Source organism: Herpailurus yagouaroundi, unplaced genomic scaffold (genome assembly GCF_014898765.1).
Source record: "Herpailurus yagouaroundi ecotype Mexico unplaced genomic scaffold, PumYag 77, whole genome shotgun sequence".
Lineage (NCBI taxonomy): Eukaryota > Metazoa > Chordata > Mammalia > Carnivora > Felidae > Herpailurus > Herpailurus yagouaroundi.
This window is the reverse complement of record NW_024412388.1, coordinates 43,882,617-43,895,422: the sequence shown is the minus strand read 5'-3', so window position 1 is coordinate 43,895,422 and position 12,806 is coordinate 43,882,617. Positions and strand designations below refer to the sequence as shown.

Genomic DNA, 12,806 nt, shown 5'->3' with positions numbered 1-12,806 from the left:
TGTCCCAAAAATAAATAAACGTTGAAAAAAAAAATTTTTTTAAAAGTCAAGTCTCAGAAGCATTAAGGGATTTGCCTACAGTGACACAACCAGTTCCTAATAGAGCCAGGGTTTTAATCTAGGTCTTGCTAGTCTTTCTGCAATACTATCTCCCAGAATGCTTACAAATTCAGAATCCTTAAAGAAAGCCCAGGTAGAGTTGGGGGGTGGGGATGAGGGGAAAGTGGGTGATGGGCACTGAGGAGGGCATCTGTTGGGATGAGCACCGGGTGGTTTGTTTTTTTTAATATGAAATTTATTGTCAAATTGCTTTCCATACAACACCCAGTGCTCATCCCAACAGGTGCCCTCCTCAATGCCCATCACCCCCCCCCCCCCCCCCCCCCCCCCCCCCCAAACCCCCATTTATTCTCAGTTTTTAAGAGTCTCTTATAGTGGGCTCCCTCCCTAACTTTTTTTTTCCTTCCCCTCTCCCACGGTCTTCTGTTAAGTTTCTCAGGATCCACATAAAAGTGAAAACATAAGGTATCTGTCTTCCTCTGTATGACATATTTCACTTAGCATAACACTCTCCTGTTCCATCCACGTTGCTACAAAAGGCCGTATTTCACTCTTGGTCATTGCCAAGTAGTATTCCATTGTATATATAAACCACAACTTCTTTATCCATTCATCAGTTGATAGACATTTAGGCTCTTTCCATAATTTGGCTATTGTTGAAAGTGCTGCTATAAACATTGGGGTACAAGTGCCCCTATGCATCAGCATTCCTGTATCCCTTGGATAAATTCCTAGCAGTGCTATTGCTGGGTCATAGGGTAGATCTATTTTTAATTTTTTGAGGAACCTCCACACTGTTTTCCAGAGTGGCTGCACCAGTTTGCATTCCCACCAACAGTGCAAGAGGGTTCCCGTTTCTCCACAACCTCACCAGCATCTATAGTCTGATTTGTTCATTTTAGCCACTCTGACTGGCGTGAGGTGATATCTCAGTGTGGTTTTGATTTGTATTTCCCTGATGAGGAGTGACGTTGAACATCTTTTCATGTGCCTGTTGGCCATCTGGATGTCTTCTTTAGAGAAGTGTCTATTCATGTTTTCTGCCCATTTCTTCACTGGATTATTTGTTTTTTGGGTGTGGAGTTTGGGGAGTTCTTTATAGATTTTGGATACTAGCCCTTTGTCTGACATGTCATTTGCAAATATCTTTTCCCATTCCGTCGGTTGCCTTTTAGTTTTGTTCAATGTTTCATTTGCAGTGCAGAAGCTTTTTATCTTCATGAGGTCCCACTAGTTCATTTTTGCTTTTAATTCCCTTGCCTTTGGAAATGTGTCAAGTAAGAAATTGCTGCAGCTGAGGTCAGAGAGGTTTTTGAGCCCTGGGTGTTATATGGAAACCAATCAGACAATAAATTATATTTAATAAAAAAAAAAAAAAAAAAAGCAAGCAAGCCTAGGTAGAATAAAGACAAAGCACTAAGACTATGAAAGATCATTACGAAAATGTGAGGCTCATTTACCTAGAGAATCACATTCCAACCAGGAGACATTACCTCTAATTCCAAGGCTTCTGAGAGTAACTTCTGGGCATTTTTCCTGAATGTCTCAGTTTTGGGGTCACTTCGCACTTCAATAGAAGGTCTATCTAAATGTTTTTCAATGAAAGTTCTCCACTCAGTGTAAACTTCTCCAGCAAGACAAGCCACTTCTGAATCTGAGTGCTGACGCATCTTATTCACAGTGTGACCTGAAACAAGAGAGGAGAAACCAAAGGAAAGGTTGTTCTGTTTTCTACTGAAAACTACAGGACTAGAGGGACTGATGTGTGACATGCAGAAAGTCATTCACATACCTAAGGATGTAAAGCCTCTTGTGCAAAGGAAGACCCATTTCTCAAAGGCTGAGATAACCAGATAATCATGGCAGGAGGATCACTAGACTTGCCAATGCAATAAGTCATAAAATAGAAGCATGATCAATAGACACTTAAAATGGAACAATTAAAGTACCAACTCCTTAATTCAAAAATTGCAATAAAAGAAAATGAATTAAGCATTTGTCTTGTCTTTTTGGTACATATTATATTTCAGAACAACCAAATAGCCCTAGTTATTGAGGGAATGTTCTTTATTCAACTAAGAAGTGTGAAAAGATTGACAGAATTTTTAAAAATTTCATAGCCCATGATGAAATAATTCATTCAGGTGACAAGCATCAGTGGATGAACTCATTCGATGAAAGGCTGATGGGGAAATTTATAATGGAGGGAGGAGCTGTCAATGCCCGAACCACTAATCAATCTTAGTGCCCCGAAGAGTGCGGCTATCGGACAGAGGTAGCACTTCACAGCCCTACCTATGAGTAGTCTTGCACCCTCCTCCCAAAGAAAAGAGGAACCAGAATCCAACTAGTTATTCAAAGCTAACCTCTGGCTAATAGAAAATATGAGAGGCAGCAGAATAAGTTAAATTACAGTAGGAGGAAAAAGACACATCCTGAATGTGGGACATTCTACAGGACCACAGACCTGATTTCCTCAATAGTCATTGCATTTTTATTTTGTGTTATAATTAAGTTTTTATTTGAGTGTAGTTGACACACAATGTTACATTAGTTTCAGGTGTACAACATAGTGATTCCACAAGTTTATACCTTATGCTATGCTCACCATACAACGCTATGACAGTCCCATTGACTATATTCCTTCTGCTATGTTTTTCATTCCTGTAACATATTCATTCCATAACAGGAAGCCTGTATCTCCCACTTCCCTTCACCCATTTTGCCCATCCTCTACTCCCCCCCTCCCCTGGTAGCCATCAGTTTATACTCTGTGTTTACAGGTCTGATTCTGTTTTTTGTTTGTTTTTTTATTAAATATTTTATTTGTTAAGTAATCTCCACACCCAATGTGGGGCTTGAACTCATGATCCTGCAATCAAGAGTCACATGCCCCGAAGACTGAGCCAGCCAGGTGCTCCTGCTTATTCATTTGTTGATTTTTTTTTTTTTAAAGGGAGTAACGCTATGGACTGCTATAGATTAAGAGTCTTTCGGGGCGCCTGGGTGGCGCAGTCGGTTAAGCGTCCGACTTCAGCCAGGTCACGATCTCGCAGTCCGGGAGTTCGAGCCCCGCGTCAGGCTCTGGGCTGATGGCTCGGAGCCTGGAGCCTGTTTCCGATTCTGTGTCTCCCTCTCTCTGACTTTCCCCCGTTCATGCTCTGTCTCAAAAATAAATAAACGTTAAAACATTAAAAAAAAAAAAAGAGTCTTTTGAGTTCAAACTACCAAATGCAATGTGTGATTCCAATCCCGACTGCAACAAATCAACCATTAAAAGAGATTTTGAGATACACAAGGAACATGAATATACACTAGATATTAAATTTTACCAAGAAATTACTATTTGTTAAGAATGATAATGGCACTGTGGTTATGTAAGAAAATATCTGTATCTGGGGTGCTTGGGTGGCTCAGTCAGTTAAGCTTTCGACTCTTGATTTTGGCTCAGGTCATGATCTCATGGTTTGTGAGTTCAAGTCCCACACTGGGCTCTGTGCTAACGGCACAGAGCCTACTAGGGATTCTCTCTTCCTCTCTCTCTCTGCCCCTCTCCCCTGCTTGCTCTTTCTCTCTCTCAAAACAAATTTTAAAAAAATTAAAAAAAGAAAATTTGTATCCGAAAAACATGGGAAATTTTCAGAGATGCGTACTGAAGTCTGTAGAGCTGAAATAATAAGAGGTCTGGGATTCTGCTTTAAAATACTTCAGCAACAGCACAAAACCATGAAAAAAGGAAAGATGAAGTAAGTGGGACCATATCTTTAAAAAAAAATTTTTTTTTAATTTGTTTATTTTGAGAGAGACAGAGACAGTGCAAGTGGGGGAGGGGCAGAGAGAGAGAGGGAGAGGGAGAATCCCAAGCAGGCTCCACGCTGCCAGCAGAACTGCCCAAGGCGGGGCTCAAACTCACAAAACCATGAGCTCATGACCTGAGCCAAAACCAAGAGTTGGACACTTAACCGACTGAGCCACCCAGGTGCCCCAGGACCAAATCCTAATAGTTACTGAATCTGGGCGAAGGGCATATGGGGGTGTGTTCTATGATTTTCTTTATTTTTATGTATGTTTGAGATGTGCATAATAAAAATGGAAAAAGAGGGAAAGGATCAAAAATATATCAATATGGAAAAGTACTCAAAAATAATTACACAGAAAAGCAAAAAAATCAACTAAACACTTAGATTTAAAAACTTAAAAAGTAGGGGCACTTGGGTGGCTCAGTTGGGTGGGCGACTGACTTCGGCTCAGGTCATGATCTCACAGATCGTGAGTTCAAGCACCGCGTCGGGCTCTGTGCTGACAGCTCAGAGCCTGGAGCCTACTTCAGATTCTGTGTCTCCCCCTCTCTCTACCCCTCCCCTGTTCACACTCTGTGTCTCTCTGTCTTTCAGTAATAAATAAACATTAAAAAAAATTTTTTTTTTAATAAAAAATAAAAACAAAAAGTAGAGGGGCACCCGAGTGGCTTGGTTGATTGAACATCCAACTTCAACTCAGGTCACGATCTCATGGTTTCATGGGTTCAAGCTCTGTGTCAGGCTCTGTGTGCTGCTTGGGATTCTCTCTCTCTCTCTCTCTCTCTCTCTCTCTCTCTCTCTCTCTGCCCCTCCCCCATTCACACTCACTCTCGGAATAAATAAATGATAAAAAAAATTTTTAAACACTTAGAAAGTAGACAAATATTAGCTATATTTAAAAAAAATCAATTGCTTTCTTACATCTGCAATAGCTAGTCTGAACACATTAGGGAGAAATTCTGCTTAAATAAGTAAAACCATAAACCACTTAGCAAAAGATTAACAAGAGTGGGGTACCCTGTCTTCGGGCATGTCATCTCTGATTCCAACAGCCCCAACTGGCTTCTCTGCCTAAGTTTCAAACCCCTTGATGGCATCTCCCACACTGCAGCCAGAGTGGCCTTTTTAAAACCTAACTATTCTTTCTTTCTTTTATGTGTATTTATTTAATTTTGAGAAAGAGAGAGAGAGAGAGAGAGAGAGAGAGAGAGAGAGGGAGAGAGTGAGCGAGCAGGCAAGGGGCACAGAGAATCCCAGGCAGGTTCAGCAGAGCCCGATGTGGGGCTTGAACTCATGAACTCATGATCATGATCTGAGCTGAAATCAAGAGTTGGACGTTTAGCCAACTAAGTCACCCAGGCACCCCAAAACTTAACTGTTTTCTGTTTTCAGGATATTTTTTCTAAAACATAAATCTGACCATTTCACTCCTCCACTTACGGCTTTCAATCCTGTATCCAAACTCATATCTTGTCACACAAGTCCTTTCACAATCTGTCTCCTCCCACCTACTTTCCAATGAACAGTCAGTCAGCCTGGAATACTCTTGCTTCCCTCTATCTGGTTAACTTCCCTTCTGCCTTTAAGACTCATTTTAGGAGTCCCCTACTCCAGGAAGTCTTCCTAACACCCCCCAGTCTTGGTTGGTGCCTCTCCTCCCCTGTGCTTCCTTAGCACCTTGTGCTTCTGTTCACAATAATTGTCACAGTAAGTTGTAATCATCTGATCAGCTATCTCTCTTGCCCACCAAAGACAGCTTCAGGGCAAGAGCTGTGACATCATCTTTGTCTCTCCAGCAGAGAACACAGTGGCAGAAGGTAGGGGTTGGCAGAGTGGGTGTCCAGTAAATGTTGGTGGAATGAAACACCCATATAAAGAATGTATTTTTACTAAAATACATGAGAAAATGTGAACGAAAGGGGAAAATGTACAACGTTGTAAAATAGAAAGATTAGCACAAAGAGAAACAAGTAAGACACAGTCCTTGGAATTTAACCTACACTCACTCTGCCAAAGTGTACAAAGATGATACGTGTGCAAAAATACCCTTATAGGTACTGTGATAGTGAAAAGCTAGAAACAATGAGAAGTTCATCATTCAGGGTCCAATTTGTTAAATAAATTATAGTCCACTTGAACAACGAATACTTTGCAGCCATTAAAGACTGGAATAGCTCTACATGTAGTAACATGGAAAGATGATTACTTTACTCAGGTTCTCAGAAGAGCACGCACAGCATGAGCCAATATTTACTTTTAAAATTATATTTGTGTATACATATAAGCACACATATTTGTTTATATGCAGGGAAAAAAGTCTAAAGAATTTATAATGAAATTATTAACTGGGATCTCCTCTGAGTCGTAGGACTGAATGCATCTGTGCAGTTCAGCTCAGTCTCATGGGTTGGCTCAGCCTGTAAGCAATCCTAACGGCATGGTTGTGTTGTACTAGAGGTGCATTCCGGTTTCTTTGGAACACAGATCCTTCTCTTCATGTGTCCCCCTTCTTATCCCTTTCTCTCTCCAAGAAAGACACTGTTGATCAGGCTTTATATGTGAGCAATGAAGATGCCGAAGTCCCTCAAACAGAGTCCCTCTGCTTGTCAAATCCAATGGACCTTCTCCATCCTGATGTAACTTGATGCCTCTGTGGCCTCTGATATTGTTTTCTGTCTTCTGCAATATTCTCTTCCACCACTTTTTGAGACACCACCTGTTACTGTTCTTTCTCTCTCTTCTGCTGGCTACATATGCCTTACCCAAACTTTAATTATCAGTGAACCCAAGCTGGGGCGTTGTCCTTGGTCTCTTCTCTTCTTTCTCCACCTGCTCTCCCTGAGGAATCTTACCCACTCCTGTGGTCCAACTACCATCTGCAAGCAGATGACTCCCAAGTATTAGCCCAAAGGCTCCCACTGACACCAGTCTCCTACCGGACACCTCCACTTGTTTGTTCTGCAAGTACCTCTAACTCAACATTTCTAAATGGAGAATGGAACTCACTATTATCCCCCCTCAGTGTCCTGTACTTGTCCCTCCTGTACTTGTCACACAATAGCACCACCACTCACCCAGCATTTCGGGCTCCTTAACATTTTTTGTATCTTTCCCTTTTCTTCCTCACTGCTACCTTAATCCAGGTCCTCATCACCTCTCCACAGGTCTACTGCAAAAATGTACTAACCAATCTCTGTCCCCAGTTTGGTCTTCTCCAACTCAATCTCATTACTGAAGTCAAAATAACCTTTTACAAACATAATGTGATCTCATTACTCCCTTACCAAAAGTCCTTAAATGGCTCTCCTCACTGCTCTCAAATTAATTCCTAAGTATAACATCCAAGCTCTCGATGACTTGGAACTTCCCCGGCCTTACCTCTCACCTTTTTGCCCTCTTTCCTCCCTCCCAGCCCTCCTACCCCTTTGCCTCCATGAGCTAAGTTCTGACTAAGGAGAGCAACTTGCATGTCCTTGTTTTGGGTCAGGCTGTCTGGCCTTCTTACATTTCTGTGCCTTAGCTCACACTGTTCCCTCTGTCTACAAGGTTTAAATACCCACCTTCCCCTCTAAACTGTAAACATCCTGAGGGCAGGACCCCCTACGTCACTCCAAGTTATACTGCCAGCTCTTGGCATAGTGACTAGCACAATAAGTGTTTGCTGAACTGAATCAAACAGTTAAATAAAAACCACTTACATTTGGCTTTCAAATTGCTTTTGTACTAACATTTGAATATGGATGCAGTTGATTGGGAAAATCACACAACTGCAAACAAAATAATGGAACTATACTATAAAGAATGGAATCCAAAGGCGCTGGGAAAATGAAAAGTTTCTAATTCTTACTCATTGTTAAGAATTCTTCCTACTCCAGATTGTATGTGAATTATCCTCGTTATGTAGTTATTTCATTTTTATAACTGAACAACGAACTAAAAACTATTCTATCTCCTTTTCCAAATGAGAAAAGGAAGCTCAGCAAAGTAACTTGCCCAAGGCCTCACAACCAGTAAGTGTATAAGCCAGGATGTGAACACACACAGCCTGACTCCAGAGCCTGCACACTTAGCCGCTTATACCCTGTACTTCTCTGTATTAGGGACTGGCACATGGGGAGTGTTTGATATAATGTAGTTCACCTTCTGGATATTCCCAAATCAGAAGAGCACAGGTCTTAAGAGGTGGCCAAAGAGCAAAAGGCTTCGACTCTCAGGCCAGGCCAGTGGGGTCACTGTTTCTGGCCTGTAGGAGGCAGTATACCTCACAGATGCCCCATAGGAACCCCACCCAGACTGGTCAGGAGGTACTGCCAACACCAGCCAAGCCCTTCCGGGAAGGGTAGCACTGTAAGGGAGCCCAGGAAGATCCAAGATTTGTCACCAAGAGGGTGACAGCAAGAAAGGCAGTCAGTCCGGGGCAGGAAAAGAGAAGAGAGGGGGTCTAGGAAATCCTCTTCTAGGACAAAAAAAAAAAAAAAAAAAGAGACAAAATAACAAATTTTAGATCATAAAGGGAATTTCATGGTAACAATGATGACAGTCACTGTGCTAAATGCTTTACCTACCTTAACTCACTTAAGCGTTGGAACAACACTATGAGGTAGGTGCTGTTAGGATTCACCATTTTACAGGTAAAGAACCTAAGGAAACTGGAAATTAAGTGACTTGTGGGACACCACAAGTAAGAAGCAGGACCAGGTTTCAAATGTAGGCAAAGTGGCTCCAGAGCTCACGCTTTAATCCTATACTCTTGTCTCTGGTAATGATACAGTCCTACCTCCTCCTGACTGAGATGAAAAAATATGAGGCTCTGTGACCTTACCCCAAGGTCACAAGTTGGTCAGTAGCTACATCAAGGAAGTTAATGATCTGCAAAGTCATTATGTGCTCCATGAAGTTTATGTTTTAAAGCAAGCAGTGCCCCTAGCTGGTCTTATGATCTAAGTCCAGTCCCCTAGGTTTAAGGGTAGGGGGTTTCTGCATCCCAACACATTGTTAAGACAAATTCCCTGCAGGAAGCAGTCTTTTTGCTCATTTGGCAAACATTACTGAATACAAAGTATATACCAGGTCTTGTGCTAGACCCTAGGATAGAATGTTGAATAAGACAATCCTGTACTCAAGGAGCTCTAGGTAGGTCTAAGCCTAGGAGAAGACACCTAAACAAAACAAAATACGAAAGTATTACAGGCAGATCCAGGGTCCTAAGACAGTATTGAAGGGGAAACCCAGGGGGGTCAAAAGGACAGAGGAGTCAATTCAGCTGGCAAAGGGGAACACCACGAAAAGAGGTAATTCTCGTCTTGAGTCTCGACAATGACTCAAGAAGACAGGACTCACATGAGAAGTACAATGAACGAGAACATAGAACCTGAAATAGCATGGCAGAACTTAAGGGCTGTGGTAAGAAAAATAATGATTCCCAAGGATATCCATGCCCTAATCCTCAGAACCTGTGAATATATTACCTCACATGGAAAATGGGACTTTGATGAGATTAATGTTAAGGACCCTGAGATGGGGAGATTAGCCTTAATTATCTAAGTGGGCCCAGTATACTCACATGGGTCTTTAAAAGTAGAAGAGACAGAAGGCTTACGTTGGAGAGGTAAGTGTAAGAATTCGACCCACAACTGCCAGCTCTACAGATGAAGGAAGGGAACCATGAGCCACAGAATGCAGGTGCTTCTAGAAAGTAGAAAAGGCAAGGAAACAGATTCTCCCCTAGAATATCCAGGACGCAAGACAGCCTTGTCAACACCTTGATTTTACCCAATGAGACCTGTCCTGAACTTCTGACCTATAAAACTATAAGATAATAAATAAATCTGTGTTTCAAGGTTTTCAACCACTAATTTTGTGGCACTTTGTCATGGCACCATTCAATGGAAAATGAATACAGGAATCTGTAAGTACTTCAAGATTGCTGAAGCAGTGGCAATCTATGGGACAAATCGAAAAGAAAAGGTCATTTGGAAGGTCTTTACCACTAACTTATTCCATAACCTTTATCAAGATAAATCGCACACCCATTCATTCACCCACTCACTAACTCACTTATTCATCCAACAAACATTTTTAGCTTCACATAGAAGACTGTTTCATCTGGGTCTCAAGTGAAGGAAAAGTAAGAGTTTACCAGGGACAAAGGTGAGCCTTTAGGTTTCAAGAGGTGGCATGACATGGCGTAAGTACATCAGAGCTTTGTCACTTATTTATTATTTGGTTTTCTGACCTAGGGCAAGTTCCTTCAAACTCTCTAAGCTTCAGTTTCCCATTTGTAAAACGGAGAAAATCATAATGTTTCCCTCACACACTTGTTAAGTGGATCAAATGAGATCATAGATGGGAAAGTACTTTGGAAGTACAGGGTTTTTTGCTGTTGTTAACCAGTCGTGAATGAAAGTAAGACGTCTCTGAAATCAGATCAATAGGACTGACATAAAACTTTCCCCAGAATATTCGTGTATACAATATGAAAAAAGGGGAGCATGCTTGCTCACTCCACAGCCTTACGAGACATTTACCCAGTACTCCTTGCCCACTTATTTCCTCTATAATAAAGATATCCAGTCACAGAGCCCTTAATTAAGTGCTAGGTCCAAAGGCTTTTGTCCAGCCAGCCCTCGACTTCCCAGACCACTTGAGAATAGTGAGGGCACACATTTCTCCTGCCTCTTAAAACACTCTCCTCCTGGGCCTGCACATCACTGTACTGCCCTGGCTCTCTCCCTCCTCCTTCTTAATTACACTCCTTCTACCTCTTCACCGGTTCCTCTTCCTCCTCCCGCTTCCCCTCCACAGACATTCGCTCAGGTTCAATCCTTCACGAACCCTTTAATCTGTTCTTTTACTCAGAGAATTCATCCACTTAGGTGACTTTAAGCAAATGTTTCCAGGCAGATGAACTTCCAAACATGTATTTTTAGTCTTAAATCTCTCATCTGCACTTCAATCCCACATCTCCGATTGCCTGTTGGACATTTCTACCTAAGAGAGTTTACGTCAGAGCAAAATCCAAGAGATGCTGACTAAAATGGGAATACAAGGAGAAAACTCCCAACTGGGGTACATAAGAAATGGCACTGAATTCTGACTTAAAAGAGGTGAGTTTGAGCAGATGGCAGAACCCATAGAAATGCTCCAATAAAATAAAGGCACATATGGCTGGGGTCCAGGGCACAATGACAGTCTGTCTGCTAACCAGGAAAGAACGCTGCCCCAAGAGACCTGGGTTCCCATTACATTGCTAGTGCTAACCTCGCTAAGTGGCCCTGGATAAGTCACTTCATCTTCCTGGGTCTTAGTTTCCTTCTTTACAAATTCAAGTAGCTAAATGGATTTAAAAGTGTTACAACATTGACATTTATAGAATTCAGAAATAGATAACAAAAATTAAAAGATCTCAACAGTAAACAAAGAATACAATTCACAAAGAAGAGAGTGCCTATAAACACAGAAAACAATTCATTCTATGCAGCAAATGAAAAACAAGATGCTATTTTTACCCATTAAATTAGTAAGATTTTAAGAAAATGGCAGGAATATAAACTGGAATATTTCTAAAAGTCTAAGATTCAAAAATGAATCAGGCTAGGAGATATATATGCCCAAGAATTACCTGAAATAAGGCCTCAGTTAAGCTGAAGCGGACAAGCTCTTTGGGTAGGTACTCTAAAGTCCCTTCTGTTTGGGGAAAGGGACAAGGACTGAAGAAAGAGAGAAGGGCAAGAAACAGGATATACAAAGCTAGAAAGAGCCATGGAGGGAATCCTTGACCCTGTCGTTTTCACTGATTTGATGAACATATCCTGAGCTGCTGCTATATGCCACACTAATGCTTGAAAAGCACTGGTGAATAAAATAGCATGGTCCTGCAGGCACAGAGCTGCGATTTAGCAAATAAAAGACAAAGAAGCCAAAAAATGAGTTAATTATAGAGTCAGATAAGGCATATGAAAGAAATAAACATATAAAATAACAGACACAGAATGGGCAACAGGTTCAGTGCCATTTATGTCAACAGAAAAGAGAGTAATCAATGGTCTCAAGTTCACAGTTCTGGGAAGATGAGAAATGAGACAAGAGTATTGGATCTGGGTAGAAAGAAATCACTCGTGTCCTGTGAGGAAAGAACAGTGGTGTAGGAGAAGCCAGGATGGAAAGGGTTTAATTAAGGAATGGGAGGGGCGGGAATGGGAGTTGTGAATGCGTATCAATCATTTTTAAAGGAATTTGGCTATAAAAGAGAAACAGGTGCCTGGAAGACGCAGCAGACAGTTAAAGGGGAAGATCTGAGTGTGTCTGAGGGCAGACAGGATGAGCTGGAGGAGAGGGCAACAAAGCGAAAGGCATGTGGGCGTCCTCATTCCCTGTCACTTCCACAGTCAGTCCCTGCTAAGTCCAGTCCGTTCGCCCAGACCAGGTTCCCTCTATGAACTTGTCACTCCGCAGGCTGGCTTCTCTCCTGTTCCAAAAGTCAGAACTTTCTTCCATCCCACATTTCTTTTCTGATACTGCTGCCTCTCTTTTCTTTCAATACAAAATTTTTTAAAAGGGCCGGTTTCATTTCCTCACTTCTTCCTTACTCTTCCCGTTTCTGCTCCTAACCTTGCCTTTGAAGCTGTCTTCATCAAAACTGTTAATGACCTTACTTTGCAAAATCTAACATGCAATTTTTTTTTCAACGTTTATTTATTTTTGGGACAGAGAGAGACAGAGCATGAATGGGCGAGGGGCAGAGAGAGAGGGAGACACAGAATCGGAAACAGGCTCCAGGCTCTGAGCCATCAGCCCAGAGCCCGACGCGGGGCTCGAACTCACGGACCGTGAGATCGTGACCTGGTTGAAGTTGGACGCTTAACCGACTGCGCCACCCAGGCGCCCCTAACATGCAATTTTTAGATTTAGCTTATTTGGCCCTTTGACAACAATGGACATACTGAG

At 41.9% G+C, this 12,806-nt stretch overlaps 1 protein-coding gene across 2 annotated transcripts in view; it reads right to left on the bottom strand.

The window, feature by feature from the left end:
- TCEANC2 (transcription elongation factor A N-terminal and central domain containing 2) overlaps positions 1 to 12,806 on the bottom strand; it is a 36,980-nt gene that overhangs the window by 8,451 nt on the left and 15,723 nt on the right. For both annotated transcript variants that reach the window (XM_040470347.1, XM_040470346.1), the window contains exon 4: positions 1,554 to 1,747. In XM_040470347.1, coding sequence (XP_040326281.1) covers positions 1,554 to 1,747 — 194 coding nt within the window. The remainder of the gene's footprint in view (positions 1 to 1,553; positions 1,748 to 12,806) is intronic.